This window comes from Camelus bactrianus, chromosome 2 (assembly GCF_048773025.1).
Source record: "Camelus bactrianus isolate YW-2024 breed Bactrian camel chromosome 2, ASM4877302v1, whole genome shotgun sequence".
NCBI classification, from domain to species: domain Eukaryota; kingdom Metazoa; phylum Chordata; class Mammalia; order Artiodactyla; family Camelidae; genus Camelus; species Camelus bactrianus.
In genome coordinates, this window is record NC_133540.1 from 122,266,556 (window position 1) to 122,288,487 (window position 21,932).

At 41.2% G+C, this 21,932-nt stretch overlaps 1 protein-coding gene across 2 annotated transcripts in view; it reads right to left on the reverse strand.

The window, feature by feature from the left end:
* Positions 1–204: 204 nt before the first annotated feature.
* Positions 205–21,932, reverse strand: part of SLIT2 (slit guidance ligand 2) — a 347,888-nt gene continuing 326,160 nt past the window's right edge. For both annotated transcript variants that reach the window (XM_074349832.1, XM_074349827.1), the window contains 6 exons: positions 21,666–21,906; positions 19,949–20,079; positions 8,778–8,932; positions 3,509–3,800; positions 3,075–3,286; positions 205–1,976 (listed from right to left, as the gene is read on the reverse strand). In XM_074349832.1, coding sequence (XP_074205933.1) covers positions 1,735–1,976; positions 3,075–3,286; positions 3,509–3,800; positions 8,778–8,932; positions 19,949–20,079; positions 21,666–21,906 — 1,273 coding nt within the window. In that variant the 3' untranslated portion in view covers positions 205–1,734. The remainder of the gene's footprint in view (positions 1,977–3,074; positions 3,287–3,508; positions 3,801–8,777; positions 8,933–19,948; positions 20,080–21,665; positions 21,907–21,932) is intronic.

Consider the following 21,932-nt stretch of genomic DNA (forward strand, 5'->3'; position numbering starts at 1 on the left):
CCCAGTCAAGAATGTGCTCTATCCATCTCTTTCATGTGCCCATGCCAAAGTTCCCAAATGTGACAGAGTGCTTATCTCAAAGGAATTTCTGGCAACACAAAGGTATAGGCTTCCTTCCCTGTTCCTTCGGTATCACCTTGTTTAAGAAATTCTTAAGGAGGGGGCTCCAAATAGCAGGCAATTTCTAAGAAAACCAACAAGCTGTTAATGAAGTAAATATCTGTTTAATTTACAAACATCAGTAGTGGAACTGATATTAGTCTGAAGAAAGACAAGCACACTGTATTATACATGTAGGTCTAGTTTTCTTTGTAAAAAAGGTTTTGGAAAGAAACATCTGCATCTTTACAGGGTACCCTGGGATTTTTAATGAGGGAAGAGCACAGTCCACGATAAGTCATTATCAATTCTACATTGTCATTTAGCAGCAAACATGTTAACATGGGAACATTAAGGTAATAAAGGAGCTTTATTGTTTGGAAAACGAAAAATCACAGTTCTTGACATTACAGCCTTTTCTCTCCCCACCCCACCCCCAGTAAAAGGGCAAAAAAAAAAAAGCGTCAAGGAAATAGTAATTTGTAAAAGATCTACTTTTCTAGTGTTGATTGCTACACACCATTTCTGTTCTGTGACGACACCCTGCAGAGGGGCCACTTTCTGTACAAGGACCGTCTCTCACAGACTTTACACACCCTCTGCAGGTGTCCTGAGTGAGGCCAGTAGGTCAGTGACACCAGTGGTCAGATGTCAAGGTAAACAAACAGATCAACACATATTTATCCCAAGAGAACACCTTATGTTAGTACTATTGCCAAAAAAAAAAAAAAAAAAAAAAGATAATCCTGATTTTTAAGTTTGAAAAATGTACAAAAATATCAGGACAATTATAAATTAATATATATTAAAGCATCGAGAAACAGCAAAAGGATGGCCTAAAATGTTAAGTACAATGTACTTTGATACAATAAATATTTCTCATTGAAACCGAATACTGTATAGGGCTGTTTAGAACTCATAGAAACAAAAATTCATATTATTACTAATTTCTTTATCAATAATCTATTGGTTCTTTATCATCTCCTTTGTCATTTATATTACAAAAAAAATTAATACTGGAAAACGGCAGATAAACACTTTTGTGTGCTTCTCCTGCTAACATGCTGACGTTTAAAAGGAAGATAAAATTGATTTTAGCACTCTCGTCTCCTCTGATGGAGGGAACCCAGGTCTTCAGAACACTTTATAGTTTGCACAAAATACTTCTCATCTGTTCGTTCTGGCTGTGAATTCTGGAGCTCCGTTCCACCGCCTTGGGTCCTCACTCACACACGTGCGCTTGGCTTGTCCTCCTGAACCGCGTGGGTGCGGACGAGGGCTCAGGCGATGATGCTCTCGGCAACCTCACGTCAACACAGAGCATCTCTTCTCTCCTTTGAGTATGTGCTTCTGCTGGTCTGCAGCGCGTTGCAAAGCTGAGTCTGGGTTGCATCGCGGCTCAGATGCCTTCAGGTGTGCCTTTCTTCATACTTCTCCAGCATCCGGGAATCTTTAGTTCAAGCATTTTTTTTTTTCTCTAAATGCAGAAAAGAAGTCTTCATTCTCGTAATAAAAATAAGTCGGTTCTGTATTTTACAATATATTTCAAATATTTCCACTATGAAGCATTGATTAGTCCAACAGGGCCAAGGAGTATATGACATTTTCCAAAGACCGAAGCTGCCAGGGGCGCGTTTAAGAGGCGCAGCGGGTGCAGCCACACTTCACCACCTTCTCAACCTCGTCCACAAACGACGAGCCGTCAGTGCATTCGAAGGAGTATTTCCGCCGCTTGCTCCTCAGAGGTCCGCAGCACTGCGCCCCCGCGCACCCGCCTCTGCACTCCAGGCGGGACACCTTCTTGGTGGTCTGGCAAGCCGCATAGCCCTGCTGCTTCTGGTAATAATCTCTTATCCGTTCCCCTCGACAAGAAATTTCTAGAAAAGAACCAAACGCACACAACGTGTAAAGGCAGTTGCTGAAAGTCACGCGGAGTGACTGCTGAAAGCCACAGCTCAGCTCAGCAGATGGCGCTCTTGCAGCCGCCCGTCTGGAACCGCTGCTGTCAGTGTCAGGCTGATACGGCACAGTGCGGGCTGGTGGCACAGCCTGCTGTTCTGCGCAAAGCACTTTCTTTTTGGCCTTCCTTTTGTGCAAAGGGAATACTCTCTATGTGGACTACAAATACGACGCTTTTGGACTGTCAAGAATATTGGGTTCCTCAATCTTTTCTTTTGTATCAAACATACACATCCTCTGTTTTTACACTGCTAACAGCTGGTTTTGTTTACCACAGGGAGTGGTTTCAGGGAGTAGGCAATGTAATTTATTAGACGTGGAGTTTAACATCATTCAATCTGTTACTTAATACAAGTAACATTCCACGAACTTCATAAATTACCCGAGTATGAACTCGTTCAAAAAGAGACATCTGCTGAAAGCTTCCATGGACACGTTCCTCCCGTCTCACCCCTCTGATACAACACAACAAAATCCACACCAGCTGGAGGCAAAGCACACTCTAGTCACGCAGACACAGGAGAAGGAAATAGGTGGGTTGAAAACTCAGCCTGTTTCCACCCCTCTCCCTTGCACCATTTGCAGTGACAAATCAGTTGATTCTAAGGGCAAAGGTGATTTTGTCCTAAAACTACGGCAGAATGATTAGCCCCCTGTATTCTGTGCCGGAAGATGAAGCCGTGACCCACGGATCAGAGTGGCAGGTCAAGGTAAGAAGTAAGTAGATTGTATGTGCCTCTACGTACGGGGAAAAGGAGTATTTTCACAGCAAATCACGGTGTGGGAAGACATGTGAAGGCCGTGTAAAATCCTGCGCTGGAGGTTTGGAATATTCCCCACCTGGTGGCTTCACTGGGAAATAAATCAACACCAGCAACTAAAGGTTGTGCAAAGACCTGGCGTTCTACATGTCACTCCCCTCTCTGTGTGTCTCCCTTCTTCTCTCTCTCTTTCCAAAGAGGGGGCCACTCTTGCTTTGCCAAGACAGAGGGAGGTGCCCAGCTGGGCTGGCTTACCTCGATCGCAGCTGTCCCCCGTGTATCCGCTGCTGCATTCACAGTAGGGCTGCCCGAGTCCTGAGAGCCTGCATTTCCCGTGCTTACACTTGATCGTCTGGCAGGGGTTGAACAGATCCTCTTCTTCGTCACAGAGGACGCCCCCGTGGCCCTCCAGGCACTTGCAGCTGTAGGAGAACGCGTTGATGGGCAGGCAGGTGCCATGTACGCATCTACAGCGGAGGAAGGCAGCCATGGAGATGCATTAGGCGGCGGGGATAGGAACGAGGGGAGGATGGATGATAAAACAAGGGACACGGTGCTAGTGGACTTCTTTCCTTTCCCTCCTTCCCGCCCTCTTTCCTTTTTCCTCTCCTGAGTTTTGCTTTGAGGGTTGGAGAGCGTGTGTATGTGTGTGTGTGTGCGTGTTGAACTAACCAGCAGCCCAAACTTACTTATTTCCCAGACAGGGGTCATTGGTCCTCTGGTCACAGAGGGGCCCCGTCCATCCTTCCTCGCACTCGCAGCTGAAGCCGGACTGGCTGCTGGGCTGGCACGTGCCGTGGGCGCACACCTTCCTGTGGCACGGCTCACAGCCGGGCAGAATGCCTGTCTGCATGGGCACCTGGCGGAAGTCCTGCAGCTCGCTGTTGATGTACAGGTTCCGGATGCAGCCGTGGAAGCTGGTGCCGTTCTGCCCGGGGGCCTGGCGCAGAGCCGCCGCCACGTTGTTCTTGCCCGGCATGCCTGCGGAGGGACATCGAGTGGGAGGTCAGGCTCCGAGGAGGGCCCTCAGCCAGGTGCCACCCGGACCCTCTCGCTCTTCCCGCAGGGTTGGGGTCCGCCTCTTTAGGAGAACTAGACAGTGTAAGCCTCCAGCCCTGCAGTTCTGACAGCAGAATCACACAGGTGATTCCTGGGGGCCTCAGCCCAGACTGATGTGATCAGATCGTCTAGGGGGAGGGAGAAGAGGGGTGTGTGTGTGTGTGCCTGTGTGTGCGTGTGTGTCTGTGTGTGCGTGTGTGTTCCTTTTTTGGAAGATGCTCCAGGCAATTCTAATGCACAACTAAAATAAAGAACCTAGTTCACTGGCAGTCAATCTTTAATGTTTAACATCTGTTTCAAAAAAAAAAAAACAAAAAAACAAACACCTTATATGGAGGTATTAGATATTTAAAACTTAAACTCAGGGCTACTGCACTTAAACGCAGGGTTGGGAATGGGGAGGCATTAGTGCTCCCCTCTCTGCACCCACCCCCTAACCTGGACATGTACTTTGGAAGCCCAGCCTAGAGTTCCTGACTCCCCGACCAACCCTACGCCCTTAAAGATAAAGGGCCCAGGGCCCAGAGAGCTTGGGCAACATGCTCACTGTCACCAGTAAGACTGGGTCAGAATTAGGCTAATGAGGCAAACTTCCATAATCTCTAGTCACGTTCAGTCCACTGAGGTTCAGCCGGTGAGAGCTGGGTCCACAGGGACCATTTACCCCAGCCCTGCCAAACCCTAAGCTGGCAACGAGTCCAGCTCACTACTGACAATGTCCCAAGCTGAGCCGTGGATGTCACTGCCTGAAAAAACCCACCCCTGCTCCCTATCAGGACAGCACCTCATTCAGACTTTTTTTCTCTTGCTAATTGTGAAAACTTCATATTCCAAGAAATTAGGACTATAAAAGAAATTCTTCCAAAAATGATATTGTCAGTCTTTGTATATATATTCCACCAGTGACAGTCATGTGGTAACCCGCATTGGGCAAAAACTAAGGAATCTTTCCATGGCCTAAGCCAGACCCTGAAATAGTTCTTGGATGGGATCTTACAGGAGGCTACCATCCAGGCCCCTGCTGGGGGAGGGGAGAAGGGAGGGGAGGGAGACAAGGCCTTCAGAGCAGCTAATCCCCCCCCCCCCCACCCGGCACTCACACTGTCCCTGCGCCTGGACTCTGAGCTACTGGCTGGCTGGAGGGTCGAGGCTGGGAAAGACCTCAGCTCTCACTCTCTGGGGGTCTGTTGGTTGTAAAGACGGAGAACTACAGCACCCTCCAGGCCCTGCCTCCTGGCGGCACCTCCCTTCCTGTTCAAAGGGACCCCATTTGAGGTCTAGCAGGCACCAAAGTCAGACAGCTGGTTCTACAAAACCACTAGGCTAGAGGGCAAAGTCTGTAGTTTCAGTCTGTGTGCGCTTGGGCTGGTCATCCCTCCTCTGGGGCTTCGTTTTCTCATCTGCAACAAGAGGATGGACCAGAGCAGTTCTTTCCCAGCTTGTCCTGTGTAAGAACCACTGGAGATGCGCTGCTCAGAAGGCGGCTTCCCAGGCCCCCTTCTCTCTCCACCTGAGATTCTGACCCAGAAGGATGCGGTGGGCATGGAAATCTAAACATTCACGTGCAGCTCAGGTGGTCCTGATGCAAGCGGCCCTCGTCACATTTTGACAGATACTGAACTAAGCATCTTGGATTTGAAGATCATGAGTCCAGGTTTTCAGTCTGTGTCTGTCTGGCCTTGGTAACTGGGCTGCTTTGGAGAGAGAGGTCCAAAAGATGAAATGGTCCATTTCCAGGAGAGGACTCGTGATGGGGAATTCGTTGTTTGAGGGTAAATTGTTCTAATGCAATTGTATCCATCCATCAAGACTATGTGGACTTTAATGTCCACACATTTATGGTCCCTTCTTCACAGGTTAAGAAAGAACTTCTTCCAAAACTACTTGTCTTCAAGAGCTCATTTTGATGGAGGCACAACACACATATGTGCACATGTCAAAATTAAACACAGATTGATTAAGTTCCACAGCAGGGAGAAGCAACTGAAGAAGTAAATGCATTTCCTTTATTCCCAAAGCTAACAGGGGTAAAGGTCTAGCTGTGATTGTAGTAATCTGTAAAAGAAACTGTTGATACATCACATGTAGAGTTACTTCCGGTGGGATATCATAAAATCAGTAACTATCCCGACTCAGTCTTTCAGGTGCTTGGTACATTTCTGACTAGGAAGCGAAGTCTTAACTGACAAACAGAAGTGGATTTATGGTTTTTCCCTTTGTCTGGTCCTCTATGCCATGGACGAAAGCTGGGATTCAATCCATCAAACAACAGATAACTTAGTAGACAGTTTTCAGCCTTAACAAGCTCGATATGTTTCAGAAGGACAATAAAGGATCGGGTGTCAACACTGAGGTCTTCTGTCCAACAGGGCATTAGGAGAGGATCTGTGATGCATGGGGGGGCCTCTATGTGTAGGTCTTAACTTTTTAAAAAAAATTCCATTAAGTAATATATGTTCTGGTTGGACTATTATATAGAAAAGCATAAAGATTACATTGTTTTCTATTAAGTAAAGCCTATTCAAGGGTAGCTGAAACCAAGGGCAGGCAAAGCCGCCTCCCCGTTCTGCTAGAACACACTTCTGCAAGGGCCGAAGGTGTGAGACCCAGCACCTTGGGCGGAGCCGTCCTCCTTGGGGCGGGTTCCAGTTTGCAGACTCCGAGAAGAAGGAGCGCTTGTTTGCCTCACTCTCCTTTGCTAAGTCAGGTTCCACTGCCTTTGCCATAAAGAATTCAGGCCTGCGGTCTCAGGACTGCCTTGTATTTTTAAAATGTGAGTTACCCTAGGGACTGTCCTCTGAGTGGGAAGGAAACGAGCCCAGCGTGTTCTCTGGCAGTGAGGCTGCGATGGAAGAGGTTTCCTTCAGGCCTGGATGGACAGAGGCACTGTCTGGATTCTTCCAGCCCTCTAGCCTTAGAAAGATTCACACTTTTCATGGCTAATTTAAAATGTATTTTTTTCCTCCATTTTTGAAAAATGTTCTGGCCCAAGCACCCCCATTCTGTACTTACTTTTTTTTTCACCACATTCTAAAGAGGTCTTAACAGATTTAGTGAAATGGTTTCTAGTGAAAGCGTAATAAAATCAAGTGAAGGACGAGTCCGTTAGTAACAAAGAGCCACAGAACTTAGACCGCTTCCCCTTCTGCTCCATGTTAGGAACCGATGGCAATGCAGGTGGCTTTGGGGGCAGACAGACCTGGACCCGAACAAGGTCTCGATCATGTCCTAGCTTTGTGAACTTGGACAAGTTTTATGAAGTCCGTGAGACTGTCCCTAAGGGATTATAAAACAAAAAATCATACCTACTTCCTAAAGTCTCTGAGGATAAAAAAGCATCGTTGAACACATAGCATGTGCTTAGTAAATATAATCTCTTTTCTCTTGGATCACAGGTAATGTCTGTGACTTGCTTCACCCATCCCAAAGCAACTGCTGTTCACTGTAGTGCAGGCAGAAAGGGAAGGCTTTTGCCTGTTAATGAATCCCAGAGTGTGATTGCCATGAAGCAAAGCGATCAGTCAACTCGCTGCACAGACTCAAGACGACCTATTTTTGTTACAATGCTTTAAGGTTTCATGAAGATGTGACTGCCTTCCCCCATCCCCTGGGCCCAGAAGGGATATTTCTTTTTCAGTTTTGTATCCTCTGTGCATCTATTAACTTAGCTCTCAGCAGATGGGAAGAGCTCAATAAATATTTACAGAATTGAATGAAAGACTTTTAACTGTGTCTAAAAAATCCAAACTCTATCAAAGTGTTCAGATTTTCAACTGCTGGAATGATTAAAAACAGAAGTGTTCTGGAATTTCAGTAAACTTCCCAAAAGGGCTTCCAGGGAAGGCTTTGAGGGGTTAAGAAAACTGTAGAGCATCTCAAGGCTATGATTGTGAAAATGCTGATGTGAAGTTCATGAGCGTACACGTCATGGTGGAGAAATCAGTTATATTGACCTGCTCAGAAACTTCAGCTTATTTATCTGTAAAATGAGTTGATCTTGTCAGTCAATTCACTTCAATTCAATGTCATTTAATTCAGTGCAATTCAGTTCAACATTATATGTTGTCTTGCTCCTTTGCCTGGAATTTGAAATCCTGTCTCTGGTTTATATTGACTCCTCCAGACAGACAGCGGCAAGAGGACAGGCTCTCTCCTTTGCGGGTCGGGTCCTCCCTTCTGGGATTCTTCCGAACTTTGCTTATACGTCTACCCCTCATCCGTTTCCTCATCTGCTTTCCCATTGTTTAAAATAAAGTCCAGTCTTCACTCCATTATTCTAAGCCCCAACCCACCTTTCCCGCCTTTCCTCTGGTTCAGTCACCTTGAGGTCTTAGCTAAACAGAAGTACTTCCTGCTACCAAAGTACAAATTCCCCAACACAAATTGTACATTTAATTTGTTCATTCAGTTGATTTTATTAATAATTATCCTATCGGCTACATGAGTTAGCAACTGTAGTAAGGCATTCCAGCAGAGCAACATTTGACTGAAACATTTCGCCTCCTTAAGGGAGCTGGGGTGGGTCATTCATTCCTCAGTTTGCATCAAACTTCTTTCCTCAGCTTCTTTATTGCCTGATTTGACCTCTAACCAGCTTTCTTTTTCTATACACTGGATCAAATAATTACATTATATGATGTGTAAATCACCTAGCAGGTGACAGACACAAAAGAAAGATTAATGTCCTTCTCCACCCCAACCACACATTTAGTTAGACCCAGAGCCAGGCTTACAAAATGCTCTCTTATTACTCATCTAGGGCTCTTTTCTTTCCATTATCGCTGTTCATCTTTCAATGATAGACCAACGCCCATGGCACCAGGCATCCACAACTTCAGGATTAGTCTGTGATGAGAATCACAGGGTCTGGGAATCCATGGAACTTGGAAAACAGCTTACCTCCGACGTAGAGTGGGGAGTCAAAATTCAGGGTGGACTGCTTGGACAAATTGGTGATGATTTTGGGGCTCCCTCCATCCACAGAGAGGGAGAGGCTCTGATCCAGAGCGAGTAGTTCCACAATGTGGAAGTTTCCATCATTGATCGTCTCCACACTATAAAACAACAACAACAACTTAGCTGATCCTCCAATTCTGTATTTGTTAAAGAAAACGAGTTACAATTCAGACTCCAATAAGCTCTTTTAGGGAAAAGACATTCCCATCTAACATTAATAAAGACAAAGACCAGTAGTTGATTTAAAGATAAAAGATACTTTCAAGGAGATATGGTCGTTCTCTACTTGGGAATGAATACATCAATTCTGTTCTCCCATCGGGAGAAGTGGAAATGAATACATTTTATCTCTATTCAGTCATATTCTCCAGGTATGTAGGAATTCCAAAGCATAATTTTACATGTGCTTTTAAATGCCACTAAAGTTCCATTTACTCAGATACTGTTACTCTGAATTGTATTCAAAGGCAAGGAACCTACTCTTGGGCCAAATACACTTTCTGGACACTGATGTTCAGGGCTCACTGGCTTCTGCACTCTTAAGCACTACACAGTGATGCTTACCAGAATCAAACATACACATACATACAGGAAGAACCAGCTTGGTAGGATCACAGCACTTTTTGTAATTTGTTAATTGATAATATACTCTCACTTTCTTTGCATTTTTCAGAAGGATGTCCATCAAATGATATTGCTGTGAAGACATCTATGCTCAGTAGGGAGGTGAGAATAACTGAATAAACAGAATGCTTAACGTAGTCACATCTAGGGAGTTTAGTGATGACAATGGTTCTTCTGTTTCTCTTGCTGCTACCTTCTAAAAAACTTGAGAGGGTTTATGGAAATTCATAAAATGGACAAAACCAAAAATATTAAGAGACTTAGGTAAATAGAAAACGACAAGTTAAAATGAAGATGGGTGCAACTAATACGCAGGTGCTATATGGTTGTAAAGGGTGACTGTCCATCTAACATGAGCGTTACATCGGGCAAAGATGCAAACAGGACCAGTGAAACAGGACCAGCAAAGAAGGCGAGATCAACAGTGAATATTAAAGAACTAATATACTAAGATATTGACAGAAAAGATTGAAAAAAAAAAGACTCAAAAATGGAAATATGGGAGCATATAATAGGGCGGATTGTGAATACCTACTACTCCCCACACAAGAAGATTGATTCAATTTCCAGGCACTGATATTTAAAGTTGCAAATAGGTCAAGTCTGGAAAATTGCAGAAAAATGTATTGACATTTTTGCATGGTTCTCACCACAGGAGTCTAATCATATTCCATTGTTGCTGACATAGAATAAAATGTTTTTGCGATTTGACAGCAGTATAAACCACTCTGCAGATCTGAGAAAACACTTTGAGTTTTCCGGTCCTAAGTATTTAAGTGTCCGCGTGTGCAGGGATCTTTGCTAACCTATTTAAGATATCATCATTTAAAAAATAAATATTAGATGTGCCAATCAATATTTTCGCTTTTTACACATTTAATTATCCCAACTTTAGATACCATTAAAATCAACAGAGGAAACAATATATAATAAGGAAAGCACTTTCTAAATAAAGTTGCACACCAACTGTTAGTGACCTTAAATATGACTGTATTCTAAGGGGATTTGCTGGGTAGTAATACCCATTGGCGGTGAAACGCACAGATTTTGGAGGCAGATAAACCTGAACTTGAATTCTGGTCTTGCATTTATTAAATGTTTGATCTTAAATAAGTTATATAATTGCTAACAAACGTCAGTATTCTCTTCAGTAAAAAAGTAAAACATTTCTCCCTTCTACGGTTAATTTGACGTGTAAACAAAATAATTTTTTGACATGCAGAGCTAAACATCCAGCATATAGAAAGTGCAAATTTATTTACTTACTTATCTATTTATTATTTTTAATTGAAGTATAGTTGATTTACAATATTGTGTTAATTTCAGATGCACACCATCATGATTCTTTTTTGGGGTTTTTTGGCAGATTTATTCCATTATAGGTTATTACAAGCTATTGGGTATAATTCCCTGTGCTGTACAATAAATCCTTATTGCTGATCTACTTTATGTAAAGTAGTTTATATCTGTTAATCCCATACCCCTGACTTGTCCCTCCCTGCTACTAAGGTAACTGTAAGTTTGTTGTCTATGTTTGTGAGTCTGTTTCTGTTTTATATATATAGATTTATTTGTATTATTGTTTAGATTCCACATTTAAGTGACATCATACAGTTTTTGTCTTTCTCTGTGTGACTTAATTCACTAAGCATAATGTTCTCTCAGTCCATCCATGGTGCTACAAATGGCAATATTTCATTCTTTTTTATGGTGAGTAAGTTAAACATTAGATATTAGTATCACCATGAACAGCACCACCATCACCACCATCATCAAATAAATAACACGATACTACTTCAGAATCTTCTTTGGGAAGAATTTAGGCTAGCTTTATTTTTAATATTAATTGTAAGATAATTAAAAGCTAGCAGAAATGTAATACCTTCTTTGGGGACATATCTCGTTCAAGTTATTAGAAGTTCTACATAACATGAATATAAAGACATACATAGACAAGATGATGGTCAATTGCTTTTTGCTTTGTGATCATATACAACTCTCTAAGTGGTTTTCTATAAATGCTTTATGAACACTGGTCTTCAGTTATAAACCATAATAATGGGGCCCTCTTTTTCCCTCTTTACAATTGCAGATAAAAGACTTGCATAGTAAGGAATGCACTCGTGGTCACACATTGGTCTTAGACGATCGACCTAGGTATGTCATCACTGACGATGCTGTTTGGTGCAGTACACTTGGAAGATTTAATACCTTGAAATTTTTGTACACTCTAAAGCAGGGTTTCAGCTGGGAAGCCAGAGGCAGTTTCATTATTAACTCACTTCACTTACTACTTCTTTATTTCTTTCCTTTTTTCTTTCTTTCATTTTTGTTTTTGTTTTTGAGTACATGTCTTTAATTCCCACTAATTGTTTAAGGGACATTAAACCAGAGGCCATGTATTATTTATTTATTTCTTCCAGTAGAGTGTCTGGTAAATAGTAGACGCTCAATAGGTATATGTTAAGTAAATAAAAGATAAGGGAGACATATTAGGAATAACATACAAAGTGTATTTAGTAATAATACCTGGATTATAATTACAGACAGTCAGGAGACTTCAGGCATACTTAGGACAGGATATCTAAAAACATTTTATTTAAAAAAAATTGGAATTTTCAGTGGTGATATCCTGAAAGATAACGTTGGGAGATAAATCTTGCTCAGCAGTGTCCTCACTCCTGTTAGATGTGTGACATTGGGTTACTTTACATGTTTTCACTCATTTAAGACTCACAACAACCCTAAATTTGGGTACTTAGGGTACCCAAGGTGGCACGGCCAGTGGCTAAACAGATGTGAAGCCAGGTTGTCTGGTTCTATTGTACATGATTTTCATTATTGTGCACCACTTTTATAATAATAAAAAAAAACTACCCTGAAGAGTAGCTGGTACTATACACATGGCATGTATTCTCGCCACTAACAAGCCTTTAATAGGCGATTTCTCTTCCAAATAGCCCAAGAACAAAGTTCTATGGAGAATAATCTTCTATGATGGTCGTACAACTTCATTTACTAAAAATCACTGAATTGGAAAAAAATAGGTAATAATCTTCTAAGGGGTGTTTGAAGATTACGAGAATGTATATGAGATACATAGATTTGAAACTTGGTTTTGGATTCTTTTTCCCCAATGACAAGTGAAATTCAGATGGACTAGATTTTTCTCCTCCCCAAAGGTTTAAATGTCTCATATGATGATTCTAGAACTTGGTAAGAGTTGCCAGTGAGCTTAATTCCATTTATATTTCCCAGGAATTAAGCGAGGCCTCACCCAGCCCTTTAACAGACAAGTCTTGTGAAATTACTATTCTTAGATTCTTTGATTTCAGGATGATATTGTGTGTATGGGGCCCAAAGAGAATATGGCAAAGCTAAGAGTGTTCTCAGCTGGTGTTTCATTCTGTCTCCTAAAGCAAGAGATCGGGGTGGGGGGTGTCCCTTGTCTAAATGCCCTTCTAAATAAAAGCAGTGATGGACACACCAGTTGTTGCAGAATAAAACTAAGCCATCGTCGATTTTACAGTCTATCACAGTCACCTCCTGCCTACCCACCTGCAATGTGTAACATCCTCTGGGTTCTGGGAAGTACTGACAAACCCTCTTTCAATGCTCCCCAGGGAACTATGTATTCGATGACTCACAAAAGTTGCAAGTGAATCACTTCACAGTGAGCCTTTCCACTGGGAACATAAATTGTATTTACTACCATTATTATGTAATTTTAAGTTTTACTACACTCATCTATTACCTGAGATTTTGTTTTCTTGAATTTCTAAATGGATGTGTGAAAACAAAGCAGTTACTGAACTGTCTAGTGGTTTGCTACAGAAAAAGATTTTAAACACCCCAGGCTTAAAGAAGAAGGGGCTCTAAATCGTCTTTGATCGTCTTTACAACTGCAGGGCACATTAACAGTGACACTGTTATATTCCTGTCTCAACCGTAAATCTTGTGGTATTTCAGTAATGGAGTCAAGATAAAGAGTTCACTTTCCTTATGTGAACTCCTGCCTTTGGGCTTAAAAATTTAAATTTATCTGTTGGCATATTCCATGCAACGAAACAGGAATCAGAAACCAGACGAATTCAACTGGTCATCTCATTTTGTTATCTATTGGCTAAAGATGCTTCATCTGTGAAGTGGGGATGGTAATAAAAAATTTCCCTGACCACTTCTTTAATTAGAAAGGAATAAAGGTATTTATGTATATACATAAGAGTTTTCAGAAGAACATTTTATAAAATAATTTATTTATCAAGTAAGGCTGTATTTTAATCAGCACTTTTGAAGCAAATTACAGATCTTCCTCAACTTACAGTGGGGTTGAGTCCCAATAAACTCATTGTAAATTGAAAATACGGTAAGTCGAAAATGCACTTCATACACCTAATCTATCAAACATATTTTAGCCTAGTTGCCTTAAGCGTGCTCAGAACAATTACACTGGCTTACAGCTGGCCAAAATCATCTAACGCAAAGCCTATTTTATAATAAAGTGTTGAACAGCTCATGCAATTTACTGAACACTGGACAGAAAGTGAAAAGCAGACTGGTTGTCTGGGTGCAGACTAGTTTGAGCACGTGGGTTGTTCACCCTCGTGATCACGTGTCCGACTGGGAGCTGTGGCTGCCTTGCGTCCCCAGAATATGTACTGCATCGGGCTAGCCCAGGAAAAGATAAAAATTCAGAATTCTTTCTAACGATGGTTTCTACTGAATGCATACCGCTGTTGCACCGTCGTAAAGTTGAAAAATTGTTAGGTCAAACCATCCTAAGTTTGGGACTATCTGTACATAATTTAAATAAAAATGCCCTACAGTAGAAAGGGACTTCCACATTTGAACATAATGTAAGAGTCACATGTAAGACAATACTATTTGCACTTGGGTTTTATTCTTCAGCATCTGGGTATCTGAGCATGAAGAATATCTACCAACCCCAGCATTAACAATAATTGTGCTCTTGTCTAGTAAGATACTAGGTGCTCCACGTTGGTTACTCCCAAGTCTTTCCACGAAATGGAAGCACAAAGAGAAGGAATAACTTGCTCAAGTTTACAAAGGGTAAAAAATGGTGCCTTCCCATACAGCGTCTCAAGAACGACTTGTTTCCCTTGGAAATGAGAAGACTACATAGATTCTGCCTACTGTCCATCTTTCCAACGAGACTGAATTCTTCTTCTTTTTTCTTAATGAAAGCCTGTGAGTGGCATAACCCAGAGGCTATGCAGCCAGCCAAGCCTAGCAGCCTGCAGGGAGAGTCCCCTGCAGTTGTGCGGGTCCCTGAACACTGAAACTGATGACTGCATGGTACAGTCCTGCACCTCTGTAAGGGGCTGCATCTGGCTCCCTAATTTTTAAATAGTCAATGACTATGTTTCCAAAGAAGCTATCTGGTTTGGAAAATAATGTTAATTTTAACCTAGAGAAAGAAGCATATCATTTTTATTCATCTTTTTTTTTCAAGTTTCTGCCTATCTAGATGAAAAGAAAGTCACTTTAAAGGGCGGTCAATTATCAGCCTACTTGAAGAAAAAAAATGTATTTCTCATCCCCGTCTGAGGGACTACTGCTGATATCAGCTTTAAGTTTAGGCTGTCATTCACTCATTCATTCACAGCACTGCTACCGGGTTCACGCTAGTCTCTAAGCATTACTGCTAGGCACGTGGACCATATTCTACATTCACCCACTTGTTAGACAGCGTGTGTAATCTCTCTTGCTGTTGATTAGATCTCTTAGCAGGGTACAGGCCGATATTTAACAATTGGCTTCCTGTAAAATGAACGAGTCTGGATTTGTAGCAGCGGCTGATTACTATGGTGGAAAATACTCCCCAAAGGCAGACATTAAGCATGAGGTCCTGGGACTTGGATGTGAGAAGCAGTGCACACCATCACCTCTCAGAGCACAGCTCAGATATACTCCCTTTATACAAATGGTTCTCAAACGGTGGTCCCTGGACCAGAGCATTGCCTGGGAGCTTGGAGAAATGAAAATCTAGGGGCTCATCCGAGATCTGAATCAAAACTAGGGGTGGAGCCCAGGAATCTGTACTTTAACAGAACTTTCAGGTGATTCTGGTACAGGTTATGTGAAAACAGCGGCTCTATACCCCTACCTATGTGTCTGACCCTGTTTGCAGTAGACATGCCTATAAGAAGCCACGATCTTCTTTCAGATGTAAGGAATAAAATGAGAAAATGTGCATGCCACTTTGGTTCTGCCGGACAAGAAATAATTACTACATCTTGGGTTTTCTTAAAGACACTTTAGGCTACGTTAACTACTCCCTCTAGCCATAATTCCGTAAAATAATGGTTCTCATATCGATTCATTTCAGACAATAATTGACATCTAAGAGCAAATATTTCAAACCAAAAAATACACTACAATAGAAACAATAATAATGGATGATAAGTTTCCCTAATTTAACAGATTTCATTTTGCTAAAATAAATAAACTCCATCTCCATCAACATTGGAAATTAACCAGGTAACTGAAAAAATGCACCTGACATGCAAAATTACTCCCATATGTGATGCTCCAACAGCACATTAAATAATACATACTTTGGAAAACTAAGTTTTACCAAGGTAAATCTTTTACAACATAAAATCATTCAATTAACTGAACTCAAATTTTCTGAGGTCAAGATATGTAAAAATACCTCTTTTTAAAACATTAGTGTGATGTATTTTTAGTACAGTTATGTAAAATGGAAATACATCAAGATTTGAAAATTGAATTCAGCCAAACAAAATATTTATTAAGCAACTTATGGGAAAACTGATAGTAACAGTATTATTGATGAGTTTTCCTGTAATAATGATGAAGTTGTCCTTTTCATCAGAGTACACATTGTAATAAGGCCTGAACAAGGACAGAGGCATTTGAATAAATGCCAGGAAATTAGTGAGAGCAGAATTAAGACTTGGAAACATTTCAAGTTGAAGGTGAAAGAAAGCAAAAGGTGGAGAGTAACTTCATTACACCTAAGATGACCAAGAAGATGGTGGTGCTTCTCTATGAAATTAGGAACGTGCCAGGGTGAGCAAAGGGAATGAAGGTAGTTTGGGACATTCTGCATGTACAATCCTAGCAGCTCTCATTGTTTAATGTTTCATTATTCTAAATACTTCATGTGTATCAAATCATAAAATTCTTACCACAATCCTACAAAGACGGAACTATGATTCATTACACTGATTTACCCATTTACCAGGTGAGGACCAGAGAGCTTATGCAATTTGCCCAAGACACACAGTTAATGGAAGAAAGAGCTGGGACTTGAATCAAGGTGGACTGTCTTTAGAGCACCTGCTCTTTTCTTTTACTTCAATTTTAGTTTTGAGTTGTAATGACATTTAAATGGTTCAAAAATCAAAATATATAAAATGATATTCATACATAAGTTGTGCCCCCCACACTTTCCTCTTGTCCCTAGTTTTTTCTTTATGCAAGTACACAGAAATAACAAGACAGATTTATTTACCCACCTTTGACACTGCTCTGCCTTACTTTTTTTTTTTTCAACTGAGCAACAGACCTTGGAAACCTTTCAGTATCATATATAGAGAACTTCCTTGTCCTCTCTCTCCTTCCTCCCCCCCACTTTTTTAACAATACATTCCATTGTGTGAATGCCCCATAGTTTATTTAATTAGAAACTTGGATTGTTTCCCAACTTTTGTTTTTACAACCAATACCTCAGTGCATGTCATTTCTATGTCTTTAGGTATCTTTTAGGATAACTTCCCAGAAGTGGGAAAGACATTTCCAAATTGCCCCCCATAGGAACTGTAAACCACATGCACTTCTCATGTTCATGTGTGAGGTTAGAGGGTGTGCTATAAACTCTTGTTACACTCCAGAGAGAGATCCAGAAAGACCTTCCTCCATCGTTAGAAGGGAGATGAGAGTGAAGACAGACTGAGTGAGGAGTGAGGACAGAGCTGAGTCTAGAATTAAATCCTCACAGTGACCTGACGGGGTGGATGCTACACTATAATTTGTAGATATGAATTCTGAAGCACAGAAAAATTAAGTATCTTGCTTAAGTTTATACAGAGTAATTGGTCAAGATTTGAACATACATCTCAGCCACTAGGTTTCTTACTTGTTAAAAACCAGAGTCTCCTAGCGCGTTGAAAAAACTGGATGTCTCAGTAGTCTACTTCACAAAAGCATTTTTTCTATTTCAAACTGGATACTAATCCATTGATATGTGTATATTATATCTGCATCAATCAATCAATTAATCCATCTATCCATTATCTCTCTGAGTTCTAGGTGATTATTGCTTCTTTTCTTTTACTTGAAAATAACTCAATGACTTTTGCTGATTGTTGTGCCATGAACTAAAGAGCAAAAAATAAACCAAAGCTATGCATTCCCTGGACCTCACACCAGATGTCTTCCTTAGACGTCTGCAAGCAGAAACGCCCACTTCTGGTTCCCAACAAAAAGTGTGTGATGTGATACTAGTCTTCTTTTTTTTTTTTTCTTTATAGATGCTACAGGGTATACTCTATTTTTGGTTAAGGTAAAAATGGTAATAAACATTAACTCAAAATAAGCTCTCTATAGTAAGTCCTCATTTGGATATAATCACTTGGGTTTTTATATCTTATCTAGAAATATTTTAGGTATAGTTTAAGTGAACGCTAGCATTAGTAAGCCAATCCCAAAAACTTTTACAGTGGTTTCTGAGAGTTCTATGCTGCTTTACTGCATAAAATAAAACAATCAAAATACCAAAAATGAACCATAAAAATCGGTATTCCGAAATCTCTTTATGGGCTGAAACAAACTGAAGCTATAAAATTTAAGGCCTAGCCACATTTAAAATGTTGGCACTAATTCATCACCATTTAGAGATGAAATAACTATTGTATTTACTTGGAAACCAATAATTATGTGCTTGTTTTCATGCTCTAAATATTCTCAGTGAGTTAGCTCACCACCAGAAGGACTTGTCAAGTTCCACCCATGGCTACAACTGGCATCTAATTTCCTAGAACCGTTATGAAAGGTCAAATAGCATGTGAAACACACTGATATCTATAAGCCTCATATCAGTAACACAGAGCCCAGTGTCTCCAGTTCCTGTCTCAATGCCCACAAACTTGCTGCCCCGGGTACTTGGCCTACAAATGCATTTTGTTCACCACTTTCGGTATTTTTTAAAAAATGTGAATTGATTTTTAAAGGGGGGAAAACTTTATATTAAAAAAAGCGCCAAATTTCTATCCTTTCTTGAAAAATCATAAGTTCTGGCAAAACCTGGGCCTCCATTTTCACATCGCAACATTCAAGGAGACCTGAGCAGATGGAGTCTAGTCCGGTTTTGACAAAGATTTGTTTTTTAGTTCACTTCACTCACGACCACTTCTATTATATTGCTAACACCAAGGCTATTTGTAATAAAGGAATGAGTCTCTAAAAAGTTAAAATCTTTTCAGGAATAAAAGGATGACAGCATATTCTTTTCTTGCACCTGGCCTGCTTAGTCCTTGAAGTTATATGCCTAGAAAAACTGACTGCCTACGACTGCGTCTTTGCTCTAAATAAGGGTAGTTATTTCTGCATGTGAAGCAATGAACTAGGTAACTTGTCTGTGGGACGACCGGTGTTGAGACCCAACGGAGAGGCTCTGGAGGTGAGTCTTATGCCATAAGCACACTTTCAGCAAAACGTATGCCCCCTGAATCCCACCCCTTTCTCATCTTCAGTGTATTGTCAATATCATTACAGTACTAGAAAACTTCCAAAATGAATAGGAATGTGCACATATCATATGTGTCTACTGGCTTAGCACATGTTAGCTTCCTAAGGGCTGGGCTTTGTTGCTGAAAGCTTAGAACACAGTAGGTGCTCAATAACCACGCGTTGCACGAATAGTAACTTTAAATTTCTCACTGGTTGGGTATCCTACAGCTGTTTCTCCAGCCACCTGTCCTCACCCAGCTCTGAGCCCTGGGAGGCTCGTGTGCGAGCGACACGACCGACATCACTGGGTTCCTTGTTTTCTGACATCTGATTTGGCCAAAGAGAAGCACGGACTGCTGGGAAGTCAGGAATTTACAACCCTGCTTCCTTCCCTGAGACGTGACTGCATCCATCCACTGCAAGTCACAGCTCCTGTTGGGCAGTCCTCTCCGCAATTTCTTTTCTGAGCATCCATTTCCGTAACTGCCAGCTCCTCCTCTCCTTTAAGCCCATGGGCAGGAGCCGTATCCCTGGTTACTACTCCAGGTTATTGTGCTACCCCAACCAGTCTCTGTAAACAGTCCTCTTATACGTGTCCCCTCCAACTGTCCAGCTTGAGTCTGCCATCTGTTACTACCAGGTCTCTAATGCACTAATCATTAAGTCTGCTGCAGCCTAATTATTCCCTCCCCTCCCCATGGTACGGCAGAGGAGAAGCAGTGCTTCTTGAAGCAATTGTTTTTCACCTTTACCAGTAACTGAGAGATCTTCACCTGTAAATGGCAGAAGCCGGGTGGGAACCAGTGTCATAGCTGGCACGAACACGTCCCCGGTACAGCTCGACAGCGATATGGTCCTTGTCACCCTTATACAGGAGGATTCCACTGTCTTCATCTGTGGCAATCTAGTAGGAAGTAACCTTGATGTTAGCAGGACATAGAGCCATCCAAACATATTTCATTAAGAAGAAACAAGACTGCTTAGCAAAGGGTTTTTACTATGGTTTATTTCTTTTTTATGGCTAGGAGAAAATACCAATGCATGTGGAAATGATTACTCGAAAGACGACCTGCTCCTGGATTGCTTTGCTGCAAATAAATTCATAAAGAATTTCAATTTTTTTTTACATTCATGAACTTACACATTTATTCTTATTCTGTACATATTGACAATGATAAAGCTAAAGATTCATGTCCTATGAAATATGCAAAAAACAAGGAAATGACATAATTTATACTTCAGAAAATTAAAGTTGAAAATTAGTTTCCATATCATTAGAGTTTGCAGTATTTGGAGTAAATCAAGCTTTCCCCTTTAGATATCAAACTATATTGTCGCAGCAGAGAATGCTAAAATCTAATCAGAAATAAAATGATCACATTTCTGTTCTGTTAAAAAGAACAATAACAAATACTTAAGTAAACATCATTGGGTATATTTAGAATGCCCCTTGCTTGAGATTTTCACTTACCTGCTTTTTTTTGCTCTTCTTATGGGCTTTATTTATGTCACATATGAAATGTGATTGCATTGAGCAAGACAGATTTTCATATTCTATGTTAAAAAACAAATTATTTATAATTATGGAGTGAAGAGGGGGAAATCTCTCTTTTTATCCTGCTTCCTGACTTTTTCAAGCTTTTGAAGGACCAGCTGAGTAGAAGTTGGAACTTAAGCACAAACACCACTGGGTACTTCTCATAGCAATCTGGGCAGCAAATGCTGGAAGTTAAGGAGACAGGCTTTTTCAAGAAGACCTGTCTGCCCTCCAGGGTCCCATTCCTCATGGCTTCTCAAGAAGCCCTTGCCTCTCACTGGAGTTTCAGGGTAAATCAGATAAGGAACAAGGGAAGGGGAACTGGCTACACTCATTTGAATTCAAAACATACTGATGCAGCTTGCTTACCAGAGAAAACAAACATGTAGCCCCAACTTGCTCGTGTTTCCTAAACGTATTACCCCTAATCTAGCCTCACCTCGTCTGTGGATCTGAATGGCTTCCACAGTGACTTGGGGAAAAGACTTACAATAAAATCTGAGTTTGTGAATTTCATGTCAGAGTTAAAGGACACATGCTAAATGTTCTGCCCAGGTGTGTTCTGTCTCACCTGTCTCTTCTCAGCTGCACATTTCGTACAGGAAGCTGCCCCCTGTGCAAAGCCTGAACTGCACAGTCATAAAAAAATAAATGAATTAAATGCCATCACTTGAGCACAAAATGAAGAGACATATTTTGTTGCTCTCTGTGTGTGCGTGTTTTATACGATCAACTAGTGAATCAAAATACCTGGTTCCCATTTAGTTTTGAAAAACACAAATGTTAGAATAGCTGAAGTTCTTCACACAAGCAGCGTTTTCTGCCACTGTGCTACACAGTTTGTAACTGTCTATTTAAGAAATAATATCATTCACAAGCCATCACGTATGTTTGTGCTTTGAAGCTGAACTGACTTAGAGTGAGATCAGCCCTTGGTAGTAGGGGAATCTTACCTGAAGAGTGATGTTTGTTTGAGGCCGAACCTTGGCGGAGGGGATCTGAAGGTAAGACTCTTTGTTGACAAAATTCACACTGACCAATTTTTCACACTTCTCTCCCTGGTAGCCAGGCAAACACTGGCATATTGGCTCATTTACCCTGATGATGCACTGAGCTCCGTTCTGACAATCAAAATTATCACAGGGGCTGGTCCGAGGGAGAACCATGGGAGGAGAAAACTCACAGAACAAGCCACTAAAGAAGAAACAGAAAAAAAAAAA